The sequence below is a fragment of the Strix uralensis genome, chromosome 22 (genome assembly GCF_047716275.1).
Source record: "Strix uralensis isolate ZFMK-TIS-50842 chromosome 22, bStrUra1, whole genome shotgun sequence".
NCBI lineage: Eukaryota > Metazoa > Chordata > Aves > Strigiformes > Strigidae > Strix > Strix uralensis.
This window is the reverse complement of record NC_133993.1, coordinates 11,392,595-11,407,931: the sequence shown is the minus strand read 5'-3', so window position 1 is coordinate 11,407,931 and position 15,337 is coordinate 11,392,595. Positions and strand designations below refer to the sequence as shown.

The 15,337-nt window shown below is 52.4% G+C and overlaps 1 protein-coding gene across 1 annotated transcript in view; it reads left to right on the top strand.

Annotated features, from left to right (window-relative positions):
• Positions 1 to 1,190: 1,190 nt before the first annotated feature.
• CAVIN1 (caveolae associated protein 1) overlaps positions 1,191 to 15,337 on the top strand; it is an 18,724-nt gene continuing 4,577 nt past the window's right edge. Inside the window, exon 1 of the mRNA XM_074891945.1 lies at positions 1,191 to 1,780. Coding sequence (XP_074748046.1) covers positions 1,361 to 1,780 — 420 coding nt within the window. The 5' untranslated portion in view covers positions 1,191 to 1,360. The remainder of the gene's footprint in view (positions 1,781 to 15,337) is intronic.

Here is a 15,337-nt window from a genome sequence, read left to right as displayed (position 1 = left end):
AGAGGGAAACTGCAGCCTTCCAGCCTGCCCACAGCCCCTGGGCTGAGCCAGGACCGGCCTCCAGCTGCCCCAGCCAGCGGAGCCTTCACCCCAGTTCTGTCCGGGGGAGCCTGATTTCCTTTGGCAGAGCCCAGACCAGCGAGAGTGTCACTCCCGAGATCTGCATTTTCCTTCTTCACATCCCTGTAGAGTCTTGGGCAGCACCTCCGAGTGTCTTCTAGGGCAGGAGGCTGGTGTGGGTGCCACGAGGCAGAAACTTCTGCCAGTGCCATAGAGGAGTCTGTGAATTACTTTGTGCAATACTGGGGTTAAAGTCAGCAAAATAAGGATTATTTCTTCTCCATGTTTTCTAAAGCAGTATGTACTCCAAAGTTCTGAAACAATTAGTATCTTTTTTACCAATAAAGCCTCGTGTAACACGATGTGTTTGGGCATGGCTTACAAGTACGTTTTTGTGTGGTGTATGCTGAAGCTTGTCCTGCCTTTAGAAGCCCAGTGACTAGATTTGTCGATGACAGAGGATTGAAGAGCTGAGATCGCTGCTTTTGAGGGGAGTGGCCGGCTGCTTCACTTCAGGAGTGAATGATAATTCTTCTTTCTGTGTAAAATCTGCACAGATACGTGGTGCACATATATCATGTGTGTGCCTGCTGTGTACATTCCCACGCATGGGAGCGTGCATTTTTATGATCCAGAAGTTCTGTGCTGTAACTTCTGAATCCAAATGGTGGCATTTATTTAAGGTATTGAAAATCAACTCTCATAGTCCTGGAAAAAAACCCTAAGTATTGGCCAAAGATCTGAATTTTCCAGCTGAACTTTAACGTGTGCAGTTGTTTAAAGCAGCCTTCCTTTAATGTACACAGCTGTGCCCAGATGGGCTTGCTTGCTTTCCAGCAGCTTCCCGAGCCTTTTACTCAAGGTTTGTGTTTTTTCCTCTCGTTACCTACAGTGCTTTAGACTTACGGTAAAGAAGAGGCGGTTGTAGTTGCAGAGCTTTGCATTCCTCGCTGAGCTGTGCCTGTGTTTGCATGCAAAGCCATCGCCTCCCCTCTAACTATTTTAAACGTTTCAGAAAGGGTGGGTCATCAGGCATTTGGCAGCGGGCTCCTTTTATACAGCCGAGGTGGAGTCAGCCAATGACCTGCAAGCCTGGAAAATTTTGCAGGGCAGTTTCACTGGCCGGCTCTGCAGAGCTGTGCCATTTGAATTTCAGCACAGACTCCACACACTGTGCTCTCCATTTCTGGCGCGTCTCCCAGCGCAGAGTTTAGCTGAGGCTCGGGTTTAGTTTTCGCTCCTCTCTCTCCCTGCAGTGACAGCTTCCCCCGGCTCCGCTAGCCAGGACTCCCGAGCGATCATGGAGGATACGACTCTGCAAATTATCGAACCACCAACTGCCTCCGAGGCCTCAGAGGAGCCAGTGCCCGAGGAACCCATCAAAGCAGACCAGATCAACGGCGTGATGGTGCTGACCCTTCTGGACAAGATCATTGGAGCCGTGGATCAGATCCAGCTGACCCAAACACAGCTGGAGGAGAGACAGCAAGAGATGGACAGCGCAGTGACCAGCATCCAGGGAGAACTCACCAAGCTGACAAAGGCGCACACCACCACCAGCAACACCGTGAACAAGATGCTGGAAAAAGTGCGCAAGGTGAGCGTCAACGTGAAAACCGTTCGGCAGAACCTGGAGAAGCAAGCTGGGCAGATAAAGAAGCTGGAGGCCAACGAAGCGGAGCTCCTGAAACGCAAAAACTTCAAAGTCATGATCTACCAGGTAAGGAGCTATTTCACGAGGTCTTTGTGTCCTGCTAGGGGGTGTTCTCCCCGCTAAGGGTTCTGTCCCGCTGCGTGGCGGGTCCCAACCTCCCCTGCCTGTCTGGCAGCCCAAGCTGAGGCGGGTCCCAAGTAGCTCTCATTCATGATTTAAGTGGTCTGTGTGTTCTAAGGCAAGGTTTGACAGAGTTGCTACAGTTAACAGGATTTTTAATGAAGGTAGTGACAACGGCCCTAAGCACTCATTGCCATGGACCATAAGTTTCAAAATAACCTGATTTTACTGCTTAGCTAAAAAAAGAACAAGAATGTGCGGGGTTCTGGAAGGGGGTATTGTAAATCCGTCTGCCAGCGTCGTTTCTACTGAGAGGCAACATGCGTATTGCTACGTGGAGAGCGATAATATTTCAGATTTGTGACATGCATCTGATAACAGTGAGAGTCCGTAACCCCGGCGTGGGGTCGGTCTCACTGACTGGGACAGAGCGACGTTAGAGAAAATGCACAACGGCTCCTTGGGCTCATTAGCACTCGGGTCTGCCCTTGCCGTGGAGCTTGTACTGATTTTCACGTTCTTTTTTTTTTGCAACTTGCAAGTCTTGAATGTTCTAGTTGTTTGGTTTCACTAACAGCTTTTGTTTGTTTGATGTTCAACCCCTGCACTAAGCATTGGATTTTTCCTTTAATATTAAACAAGAAGAGAGGGATACGTTTCTGTCAGTTTTCCTGTCCGGAGTTAGTCTTCCTTATCAGAGCAAACTCTTATGCTGGGCCACAGAAGAAAAGTGAGTGAAATAGTTAATGATTCCGTTAGAAGCCTCTGGGTTAATAATAGACAACATCAGGGACAAAGAGAGAAGCATCTAGTGCTGATCACAGGAAGAGAGAGAAGAAAAACTGAAAAAAAAAAAAGGGAAAATGCTTCTTACTGCAGGATTTGAAGGGAGAGCTGATGATAATAGGCTCAGGAATCTAACAAGTACGGGGGCCTGTGTAACTCTCTGATTCAGAGCTTAAGCATTTGTAGTTTCATCATGCCCGAAAGGCTGAAATGCTCGAGTCTGTTCAGATCGTACAGGCAAACTCACCAGTTACATTTGTATCAGGCTTTTGGGGGAGGCTAGGTCTATCCATGGAAAAATAAAATAAACCTCTAAATGTACTGCAGAAGCAACAAGCGTTGCAAAATGAGAAGAGTGAAGGGAATTGTTTAGACATAACATTGTTGTGGGTTACGGAAATAGGTAGGAAGTTGGCAAGCTTCTAGGTCTTTGGAAGCATCCTGAACATTGGCAGATTGTCATTTGGGGAGCTGTTTGTTTTGGTTTGCTGCTGCTTATGAATATTGAGTGGAGTTTCTCTTTGAATATGAAAAAGCAATCCTGCTTCTAAAGGAAATCGGGGGCAATACTCCTGCCAATGGAATGAGGACGGCACAGCCTCTGAGAGAATCAGTTGACAAGGGACTACGGCGTGTGAATCATGAAGATATTAGGGAACAAAGAAATTATTATTTGTAAATCAGAACAGTGTCCCCGCATGGAATTCGCTGTGGTTTGACTGAGAGGCCACAGAGCACAAGTGAGAAGTTCTCCAGGTTTGCTTCATGTGAGACGGGGCCTTTGTGCCCTCAGGGCAGTCCCTGCGCTTCTGCGGGAAGCCGGGGGTGAGGGTCCCGCTCCAGGGAGGGCCGAGGGGCGGCCGCAGGCGCGCGGGCTTGTGACGGCCACTGCCGAGGCAAGTGGAGTCTCTCCTGGAGGAGAAACTCTTGATTAGCTCTTAATGTGGTGCTTACACCGAGAAACAAAATCCACGATGGGCTTTTGATGTTTGAATAGTAGAAGGAAATAGGCCACGATAATATTAATGTGCCTGAGTAACCAATCCTTTTGTGGACAGTAGTGTTGTGCTGCAGTGCTGTGGCTGAGACAGACCCGTACGATGAGAATTCGGTGGCCAGGCTGGGCCACTGGAATGCCCGGGAAGATTGGGGTGCGTTTCTGCAGTCCTCTGCAATACTGCTCTGTCCTGCGTGGGGTGGAAACAGGGGTGTTGGGCCACAGAGGGTGTTTCTGGATGTGCCAGTCGCAGTCTGTCTCAGAGCTACATGGAGAAAACGGGGGTGCTCACGAGTTGCATTACTCTGTGGCTTGTGCTCCACAGCAGTGTCACCCTGTGATCTCCAGTGAGCAGAAACCTGAACTGTAGGGCTGGGGGCAAGGAAAAATAATCTGTCATGTGTAGGAGTCTCTCTCATTTGTGGACGCCTTTTATTCTGACGAAGTTAAACATTTTGGGGGATCCTGGAAGTTTTGCTTCTGGCTTTGGGGGATTTTATTCTGCTTTGTCTTTACCTGGGAGGGACAGGATTTTCAGAGTTTGTGTCTTACTGTAATTAGGGAGATGTTGCTCTTCAGAGCTCCCTGGCACAGGCTGGGGCAACTGCACAGCAGATTTGCAAAAACATCAGGTTACAATTGTGTCCTGATTTATTCATATGAATATGTAATTCTAGGCACATCGATGACAAGAGTCGTACTTCGTCTGGGATTATGCAAAACAGATAATGCTAACGCATTTAAATAATAAAACTATACAGAAAGAAGTGATATTTTTGTGTGTACGTTGTCCAGGTAGTTCTCGAATCGAGGATGATATTCGGCAGCTTTACTGACACGGAACAATGTTATTTGTCACAAGAAGCCTGGTCGATTCCCGCTGGGTTACCTGTTTGCTAACACCCTTCTGTGGGTCAGCATTAATAATCATGAAATGTCAAAAAAATGTATCAAGAGTCTATAAAACCAAAACTTTATGATGGGCCCCACCCCGGGAGTTAAATGAGGAAAATTCACTGTTTTCCTAACTGTGTCTATTATTTACCAAAAAAAATTACAAAATGACTCTTTTCTAATTCAGTGCTTCACTTCTCAAGACCCGCTGCCTATCGAAGTCTGTGATAGGTCAGTAATGTCATTAATTCTGTGATGGCGAACAACATTGTTGCTACTTTCTAATCAGGAAAAGCTGCCTTGGGAAAGCTGTGATTAACCTCCTGTGCAATTGCATTTGCAGTTGCTATGGCTAAAAATGCAAAGATTTGTTATTCTTTTCTTTGGGACAACAAGAGATAAGCTCATCCTAAGAGACATAAAATATGACATAAAACCAGTGGTGGCTATTTTGAAGCCAGACAGCTGAGCAGAGCAGCAGCCGTGCTCGACGGGGATTTAGTGTTGCCTGATTCTGCGGTATGAAGAAATAAAAGGAGGTGAAGAGAAATCAGCTCTTTCCCGGTTGTAGATGTCTGATTATTCTCTCCGTGCCGAATACCGCGTCCCCAGCAGTTTCGGACGGACTATTTCAGGAGTGCAAATAAGACCTTTTGCCACCTTGGGAGGAGAGGTCAAACTGCGCGCGAGTTGTATTTTGCCAGCTGTTAGATTAGGAAAAAATGAAAATCGAATTTTGTTCCGGGAAGGCTTGATCTGTCGAGGTGGGCCTAGAGCACCCTGCCTGGGTAGTTTCAAACTTGGGGAGAAAGGGCCGAACTGAAAATCCCTTCCCCTGGGGGGGGTGAGGGCGAGGCACTCGGCGGAGCGTTACGGGCCGTTCCTCGCAGTCCCGCGCGTATGTGCCCGCGCTGTCTCACTTGCTCACTCTCACGTACACTTTTACCTGATTTTGCCAGGGGCTGGTCTGATTTCTACCAAGGTAAGAGTGTTTGTATCGACTTAATGTAGGGAATTAGATTGATTCTTGAGAATAAAATTAAAAAACCAACCCCCCTCCAGATTACCACATCTTGTTTTCAGACCTTGCCTACCAAAAGCAAAGGTGACAGAGCTCTGACAAGCTGCCGTGCCAGCAGGAGCTCAGGCTCTTGCCATAAACAGGACTTGCCTTCCTGAACACTGATGTCAAATGACTACGTGCTCCTATTAGCAGCCCCCGGGAACAGAGCTCCTCAGTGCTTCCTTTGTGCCCGCTGTCCTGGGCTCCTCTCTTTCAGACAAATTAGGACACCAACAAATTTGGTAAGAGTGGTTGCTAATAAAAACAAACTAAAGTGACTTCATCCCGAATCCCCTGGTTCTAGGGTACAAGAATCTGGGGCTGGTTACTACAGTTCATGATTAAATAATGGATGTCCCATGCACAAAGCTACTGCTCTGACACCAGCCAGCCTGCCACATTCAGCTGAAGAACAGCCAGTGTCAGCACTTACGTAAGCCCGGCATTTTTCCTCCAAACATTTTTCTACCATTAAACTTATTCCTGCAAATGTCAAAGGCCTGATTTTCTTGCAGCCGGACAAACGCTTGCAGCACTCGGCACACGTATTGAGTATTGAATTTCTGAAGTGTGCTGGTCCTTTATTTTGAGGCTCATGTGGGCGCCGAGCTCGAGGGAAGCCTGGCTCGTGATGCGCAGCATTGTTTGTTGGAAAGAGAGCGGCCTTTGTCGGCGGCGCGCGGACGGGGGCTCCCCACGCTGTCGGGTCCGGGGGCTCTCGCGGGGCTCCTCTGCGCTTCGGGTGACTCCAGCAGCCGCTCAGAGCCTCGGGAGACGTGGAGTTTCTCTGGGAAGGGCCGAGCCGTGACGAGCACAGGGTAGAATGTGAAGCTCGGCTGTACAATGTGTGGGGTAGGTAGGGCTGGACGAGGAAGTATAAATAGCACAGCTTGGCTTTTGTGCCTTGAGTGGGCCTTGTACGGACGAGAGCAACAGGATTGTCGATCATGGGGAGGAGGGATGAATGTCAAACCCTCACGTTAACGCCAGAGGTTTGGAGGCCAGACCTGAACTGCCTCGTTTTTAGGTCTGTGCTCCTCAGAAGAGAGCGTGGAAAAGCAGATGAGCTCATGGGTCTGATGCGAGGCACGGGGCAGGGAGCACAGGGCACCCAAACCCCCGTACCGCAGCCGCCGCACCCACCGCCCCTGGGCTGCAGCCTTTCTCCACCTCCTGAGCACTGTGTCAGCTGCCCCGAGCTACGCTTTGGCTTCAGATTAATCATTCTGAAACAAAACCCTCATGAGTCTAATGACAGCAGCGTGTTCGTGGGAGCCAGCATGATCTGCAGCCCCAAGGAACAGCCTGTGTGGGTTACGTGCCTTGGGTCCGGTGGAGCTTGCCCAGCTACAGGCGTTAAAGAATAAACAGAAATTTCAAACCAAATCTGAATGGCAGCGCTGGGGGCAGGCGCGGGCACTGGAGACCCGTTGGCTCCGTGTGCTTAGCAGCGCTCTGCGCCTGGGCTCCGTCCCTCTCCGGATCCGCAGCGGCACCGTACGCAGTCTGTTTTTCCCAGGGGTTCACTGCAGAGATTTGCATTGCAGCGCCGGGTGGGTTTTGTATTTATTTTCTGATAATACTTTAAAATAAAAGGCTGGTTTCATTTGCTGTGAATCCACTCCAAAGCAGCTCCCTTTGCAGCCGCAGCTGCTCTTATCCCAGGTTCAGCAGAGAATTACCGTGAGCTTCTCACCAGTGGGTTTGTGGATCAGCAACCTGCCAAATCCCAGGGAACATCCAGTGACAGTTCTGGTGTGGTCAGTGGGGACAGGATATTCCTCTCAGGCTGGATTTGCTTTTGCTTGATTTTATTCTGCTCTTAAACAAAATATGAAGGAGAATTAATCATGAAGTCTTTGTTAAAAACCACAAAAAATCTGAATCAAAACCACAAAAATTCTGAATTATACACACTGGTAGTCATTAATTAAGGGTTGATATTGTTTGTCTCTGACCCTTTGTCTTTGTTGCTGGAATACCGGGGTCTTAGCCCAGAAAGCTATCGTATCTTCCCTTCTGTCCTCCAGCTTTTGGTCACAGAAGTAGCAAAATTAGAGGTGAAAACATGCCATCCCAGGGGAAAGAGAGAAATATCATTCAAGTCTATTCCTTCGGGCTGCAGCGCTGAACTCAGCTGCGTGTTCTCCATCCTTCGTAAGGGGCACCACGTTAACAGCCTGATGTGCACAGAATCCTTCAGATTCCCTGCATGTTACTGAATTATAAGTCTCAAGATAATAATTCAGAGGAGACTGAGCCTTAAAAAAATTTCACAATGTTAATATCTCTCACTTCCAGGATTTTTCTTAGTGCAGATTATCAATCCTTCTACCAATAGACAGTTCTGGAGCATGGATTTCTCTGCTGCAGCCTGGAGTCCACTGCATTAATATTTCATTGCTCAGGTATTATTTATAAGCAGTTAGTGCCAGGACTGCTTGCTTTGCTGAAATCCTTTCAGCGTTATAGTTACACACTGAGCTGTGCAGCAATAAATTGTCTCAGAGCAAAGGGCCAGAGACTGCTCAGCATCATAGGATAGGGTTAGATCGGATGATTAATGGCTCATGAAAATAAACCCAAAGGTAATATTCCTTCTGATCACATATTCCTCCCTCAGGCCTCTCTTGTGCCTCCAGCAGTGGCTCCGATCACGATGTCTGTGTGCCGCCAGCAGGGCCCTGCCCCGGGAGCGTGATGCAGCGTGGGGTTTGCCGACCGCGCTTGGTGCTGGAGCGCTCTGGGTTCCAGTGAGACTGAGGCTCCTTTTCCCATTCCTAAGCTAGACACGAGCCCTCAGCAAAAATAAATTAACCCCTCATGGACACAGAGCAGGAGAAACTCTCCAAGGCTGCATGTAACCAGGTTTGCGGGTCTGGGATTAGAAACCAAAGAATTCAAGAAGCCGGAGCCGGTCGGTGCTCAGGGAGGGACACGGTCCCACTCCTCACCGGCGGGAGGGTGACCGGGACGTGCTCGAAGCTGCTCGGTGTTGTAGGTGCCGCAGAGCACGGGAAGGCTTTGAGCGTCGTGGGAGAAGTGGTGCTCCTGCACGTTATCCCACTTCCCCCATTCCACGTAAACGCGAACACTCTGTGGCTGTGGCGCGTCCCTCCGCCTGCCCCGCGCCGCTCGCGAGGCGCTGAGCCGCTGCGGTGACACCGCGCTGTCACCCGGCCCTGCTCCCGGCCGGGCACAAGCGAGCGGCCCCGCTCAGGCCAGCGCCACCCGTTGTCCAGAGCAGCACGGCCTGACCTGCGCCCCGACCCGCGGAGGCCTGCGCCCCGGCTCCCCCGGTGCCCCGCAGGGCCATGCGCTGCCCTGGCTCAGGGACAAGCAGGGGACCGCGCGCTCCGCTCTGGGACGCGGCTGTGACCCACGGGCACAGCGGTGACTCATGAGCTTTTGGGCAACGTGCTCAGCCCTCTTCTGTCCTCTGTGCGGTAACGTTGCCCTCTTGGTTCTGCCAGATCTTCTACAACTGACAAAGTACCTGAAGAATTGTGGGTCCATGGTCCAGCTGCAAGATGAGAGAAAGACCAGAAGCAAAGGTGCTCAGTGTCAGCGAGGGAAAATCAAATATTTAGAATAAAAAGTCTCAGGATGTTTATAGCTTTATGTGAGGATGCAAGCGTCAGCATCAGCCCAGATCTGTCTGCAAATCATCTGTAATGCAAACGCCGTATTTACTGGTTTGCTGTTCAAAACCAGCTCTGGAATTATTAATCAGCTGAGACAGGTTTATCCGGGAGGAGTGGTTCTAAGAGTAAAGCCAGTTGTACAAACAGGCTGATAACAGGATCAAAACTTTTTTCTGCTGTCAGAGGAAAAAGAACCAAAACCTTTTCACTCTGCAATCTATTTACTTCTCTGTTTCCTACAGCCCTGCCTTTCTTCTGACTCACTGTTAGGCAAAAGCACTTTTCCAAGCGCAGCCTCCTCCTCTCCCCACGCGTTCCGCCCTTGCCTTTCACCATCAGGTTCGAAGTGGCTCCAGCGCCGGTGCCAGGCTGCTCATTCTCACCAGCTAACAAAGAAGCTGCAGCCTTTGAGGACGCAGCTTCCAGGACACAGAGTAACTAGACGTGCCTGATAGAAAGAAGTGCCAGGAAGATTGCACAATATACACAATTACAGAGGGTGGAAGGGCTTCTGCTAGTCAGGGAGATACTAGAGAGCGAACTAGCTTATGCCTTTAACATTTACTTAATCCCAACCTATTTTGCTTTCCCCCCTCGTATTTTAGAGCTTTTCCTTTGTCTCAGCGGTATTCTTTGGTGACTTCTCACTGCAGGAGTCAGTAGTCTTCTCTCTAAGGGCTTGAGGCTTTTTTTATGGACCTCTTGGCACTCTTGGAGATAAAACCTGTCCAACCTTTGGAACGCAAGAGTCGAGGCCAAGTCTGATTTTGCGGTGAGCGTTTTGCTGTGTCACTGGGTGTAGAGGTCTGTAAGCTGCTGGGTATTGTCCAGCTTTGGTTCAGGGTATGGTTAGTACGCTGACAAAGCCAGCGGATGGAATCACACCCGGCTGCTTTGATCTCTCCAGCTTGTGTGTTTGAATTAATAAACATGGGGGTTTAAATCACTGTCTTTTCATAATCACACACCTACAAGCACACTCTGCTTTCAGCCACACCGCAGAACTGGGACGTATCTCCAGAACCGCCGACATCAAATCGCTCTGTGAGCAGCAGTGTGAGAAGAGCAGAACCTGGCCCTATGGCAGTGCCTGAAACCATGGAAGGGATTCCTCACCCCCTAGGACCTGCTGTAAATTAGAGAAGGAGACTCTTCCTTCTAATAAATCTTTGCTGACTGTCTATTCTGTCAGATTTTGCTACCTGGCTTCTCCCTTTACTAAACTATGCCCCTGTGCCTTTTCTCTCTGCCTGTTCTCATGCTAATCCGGATCACTTGGTTGGCGACGTTCCTGATCAGACTCCCAGCAGGGACAGGTAAGTTCTTCCATTGTGTTTCCTTTCCACTGGCCATTGAAACGCAGTTTTCCTCGTCTTAGCCCCAGAAGATCCAGAGCGTGCGCTTTGAGGCTTCGCCGGGGACTGCCCTCTGAGCCGTCTCCAGGAACGGTTCCCCCTGCCCACGCTGCGGAAAGTGCCATGGCCCCAGCCAGCAGAAGACGTGTGAGGAGGCAGCAGTTTAGGGCCCCGGCAGGAATACCCCCCCGAAGATCGCTCTGAACCTCTCCTGAAGCTCTGAGCGCTGCTGATTCCAGAGCCTTTGCCTCTCCGCCGGCTTGTGGCTGCTGCCAGCCTTCAGTCCTGCCAGGCAGAAATGCCTCCGCTTGTCGACTAATCCGCTTGCTGCTGCTGCCCGCTGCTGCCCCAGTTACGGTGGATGGCGAGGAGCTGAGTTGAGGTGCTGTGTGGCTTGCATGAAGGGCTAGCAGCCCGGAGCAGTCGGCTCTGCTGGCGTCTGCTGTGACTGGGCAAACCCTGCCTGTTTTCTGAGCCTCAGTTTCTCCCTCTGAAATAGAGAGCTGGTAATACCTCCCTCCTCAGGCTCCTCGTAAGCTTTAGTTTGTGAGTGTTTGTGAAATGGTTTGAAGTTGTTTTAAATAGATAAAAGACAGGCAGGAGCACAAACTGTGGGACATAAAGCTACAGTTGTCTCAGGTCGGTGCTGCAGCATCCATTCCTGCTCAGCGGCAGTTCACTCCGAGCTGGGCTTCTGCACAGTGGAGCCGGTGGAGACTTTAACTGCTGTTTACTGAGCACCTATCTCATGCCGAAGGGCCGCCAGTAACAGCCTAGAGCCCCGATAGCCTTCCTCTCGTTGTGTGGCTGCTGGAGAAGGTAGCCTAAGCCCCCGTTGCCTGCCCGTTGGGCGGCCACCCCGCAGTGTGACAGCGCTGCCCGTGGGAGCGGCCACCTCGGTCGGTGGACAGGGCTGCCCCGGGAGCCAGGCGAAGGCCAACGCAGCCCGGGAATCGGGGTCTCTGCGGGGAGCTGCCAGGGAAAACTTCTCCTTTTCAAGGAGAGTGACAAGATTTTTTAAAAAGGCACATTTCTGTGATATGGCAAGAGACTCTGATAGCAATTACAGTCTCCACAGAAAAAGCCTGTTCCAACAAGGCACTGGAGAAGAGAGCACAGCCCTCCTCTCTTCTGCGCAGGCACCCCCCACCCCCGGGCTCCGCTGGGCTCTGGGGGCTTGGCAGGTGCGTGGCTGTTACTCGGGAATCACTGACTCCTTCCATGACACTGACGGAAGGTCGGCACAGAAAAGCGTCCTGGCAGAGCAAAACAGTTATCATGGCAACGGGAGGGCAGAACTTTTTCCTCTCTGGCAAGGCTCGATGTGACCTGGAAGGCTGTTTTGTGCCCAGATGCTTTCAGTCCTCCCTTCCCCCCCCAGGCTGCTCTGACCTGCCCCGGGTGGGCAGGGAGGAGCTGGCGTGGCCCAGGGGCTGCGGCCGGGATCAGCCCTTCTGGGTCCCAGCAGAGCCTGGGGACACGAGCCGGTCACCTCCTGCACGTTACGGCTGCATGTCAACCAAACTCAACTGTGTGCGCTGTTGCCATTGTGTAAAAATAACGGAACGAAATGAACTGCAGATGTGATAGCATGCGTGTGTGAAAATCTGCCATTAAACCTTCAACCGGAGACCGCAGTGGCCGGGAGTTCTGGGACTGTTTTTTACATGCTGACAAGAGCCTCTTCAAGACCAGTCCTAATTCTGGTGTTTTGGGACTATTCCCCAGATTTGCTGGTGGTTCTGCAGCACTTGAGGAGCTCTGCTGGGCTGGGAATGCAGCTCAGCTTTGGGTCCCATTGGCCTTTCCTATGGCAGGGGAAGTGTTTACATGTGTTGTAGCAACGCGGCCCTGCGGGGCTGCCGGGGTGACTCACGGCGAGGGAACTCGCCTTGAAAACAATGTCAGATAAAAACCCGCTTAGCGGAGCAAGGCAGAGGCCGGTCTGCCCTGCAGATCTGACCGCTCTGAGTTGTTTGAAGTAGGAGGAATACAGAGCAGCCCCACACCCCGTCAGCTGGCAGGCAGCTGCCTCCCAGGCTGGGCACGGCCCCGGGGCCCCTCCGGGCACCCACAAGCTTCCCGGGGGCTGCCAGTCCCTCGGCTCTGCCAGCGGAGGGACCTGCCGGGGAGCTCTGTGCCCGAGGGACGGCACAGCCGTGAGCGCCAGACCCTGAAATGGGCCGGGGGGGGGGCACATCGCAAAGGCCTAAAAGAAAAACAGAGCTTGGATCAGAGCTGAAGCTTTGCGTGAAGCACAGCGGCTGGCAGCGAGCTCAGAGGCCGCCTGTCCTGCTGGGCGTAGCTCTGCTTTGTGCACAGAGCAGAAAGATTCTTCGTCTGCTGGTATAAAAATCTTCTGAGAAATCTTGTTTACCCGCTGTCCTTGTGCCAGCTGGATTCAAGCTGTCTTAGAGAACAGAACGGGTTTGCATCTGCTGACCGGGAGCCAGGGTTTGAACACCCCAACAGCAGGGATGCCAAGACCCAGGATTTTGGACTCGCCCACTTCAAGGGTCAGTATTTTCCCAGTAAAAATAGAGTAGTTGGAATGCCTGGTGTTAAAAATGCAGCTCATCTGGATGAGTCATGAGTGAAATAAAGTGCACAGACCATAGTGCCTTGCCCAGAGCAGGGATTTGTGTGGCAGCCACCCGTAGACCCGGGATGGTTCTTGATTGTTCCAGCGAGGTCCCATTGTCCTCTGTGTGTGTCTGTAGGCACGTTCTGCCCGCAGCGGGCAGCTCCCCTTCTCCGCAGGAGAAACACCTCTCAGGCAGGGAGGAGGAGCCCCTTGGCGGCATTTGGGCAGTGCCTGGGTGCGGCTGGGGAGCTGCACGCGAGGGATGCTCAGCAGCAACGTCCTTGTCCCGTTAAGACGTGCCAGAGCTGTTGGCTGTGCTGGCAGCAGCTGTCCCAGGCACACGCCAGAGCCCCTAAACCAGCAGGAACGTTCCCTGGGTGCAGGTGGGCTCGGGGTCGGGAAAGTGGCCCCGGCACGCCGTGCTGAAAATCCACCAGCTGTCCTCCAGCTGGTTATCTACAGCTCGGAGAAGCAATCAGACTGAAGAGGAGTCAGGGGAAAAAAATGCAGAAATTATACCGGGCAGAGGAAAGAGAGACGCCCTACCGGGGGCCCTCGGCCAGCCCGACGCCCCGCAGCGGGCACGTCACCCCGGCCAGCCTGGCCCTGCCGCAGAGGGGCCGGGAGAGGCCTCCAAAGGGTTTCCCAGGAGCAGCTGGAGAAAAGCTCTTGGAAATGGTCTGGAGGGGGGACGTTGGGGCTGGAGCCATCTTACTGATGGAATAGCTGCAGTCCCGCTTTGCCTCTGTGTGGGAGCAACGGTGCCTCCTGAAAGAGGCGGGAGCAGAGTCTCAAGTCCGTGAGCGGTGCTGGGCTGGAGCTCGGGCAGCTGCCGGAGGGGCCGGTGGGGGGGCAGGAGCGTGGGTCTGTCCCTGGGTGCAGTCTGTGGGGGGGAGGATCCAACGGCCGGGCAGCTGCTGTTCTCGGGGGGAAGAGGCAGGGGTTAGAGAGCCCTCACCCTGACGGGGGTTGCACCAGCTCTGCCGTGCACCAGGAGCTGCCGCTGGCCACGTCGTCACGGTTGTGAGGAGAGAGCTGCAGGATGCTGCCGGGGTGGGGTGGGTGTGCTGCTGGTGCAGCCCGTTCAGCCACATCGGAAAATTCAGTCAGATGCTGGTGTAACACGAGGAAAGGCAGTTACTTATGTGGCAGACGTGGAGTTTTTGAGGTGGTGTTTCTTTCTGCAGACACATGTTCTGGAGCTAACTGATAAGTATCTGAGTTTGCAGGATATGGCCTGTTTCCAGTGGCGGTCCTGCCAGGCGAGAGGGGGATGCCTTTGTCCTGGCTCATTGTGTTCACTCGAGGGAAGGAAGTGGCTGGAGTTCCTGATGTTCTTGCCTGGCGGGGCAGGGTCCCCCCCACTCTCTGGGATTGCTCCAGCAGGTGTTGTTGTGGAGAACAGGCTCCCTGCCTTCCCCGTGACGTGGAGTTGTTCTGGACTGACCTGACCCTCTGGAGAGCATGTGTATTGTTTTCTCCTGAAGTGGCTGATCAAATGAAGAAACCATATGTTGGCCACTTCGCCTTAATCTCCAGAAAGTATCTGGGACCTGAGCTGTGCTCTGGGGTGTGAAGAGCTTTGCCCAGCGCAGCTCTCTGCTCTGAATAAAACCCAGAACGAAAGCCCTGCTCTGGCAGACTCTGCTGCAGCCCGTGTCCCCTCCGCTGAGCCGTGCTCCGCAGAGCTGACTTTTCACTGTTCACAGAGTTTTCCCCAGGTGCCCTCATATTTCCAGAACTTCAGCTTCCCCACAGAACAGCACTGTCCTGTGCTTGGGGAAGAACGAGGAAGCAGCTAAAAGCATCCGAATTTCACCCAGGTGAAGCTGTGCTGGAGTCACGTATTCAATAAGTTTATGTCAGCGTCAGTGGTGTAAGGGAAGGAAGAGCCGGGGCCAGCGTTGCTGGCCGAGCCGAGCAGCCCCGTGTCTGCAGAGGGACCGTCCTGTCCCGCCTCCGACCACGGGCTCGGCCGGAGCAGCAGCGTGGCCATCCTGCTGCCCAGGCTTTTCCCCAAAGCTCGGCCCAGCAGCTCTGCTCTCTGCGTGCCCGTTCCACACGCGCCCTCGCGGCTGCTGCTGGCTCTCTGACAGCGCTCGTCTCGGCAGCTCCACGCTGCTCCCGCCCAGCTCTGTGCATTAAAACCACTTGGGCAATAAATTTCCGAATCGTGGGCT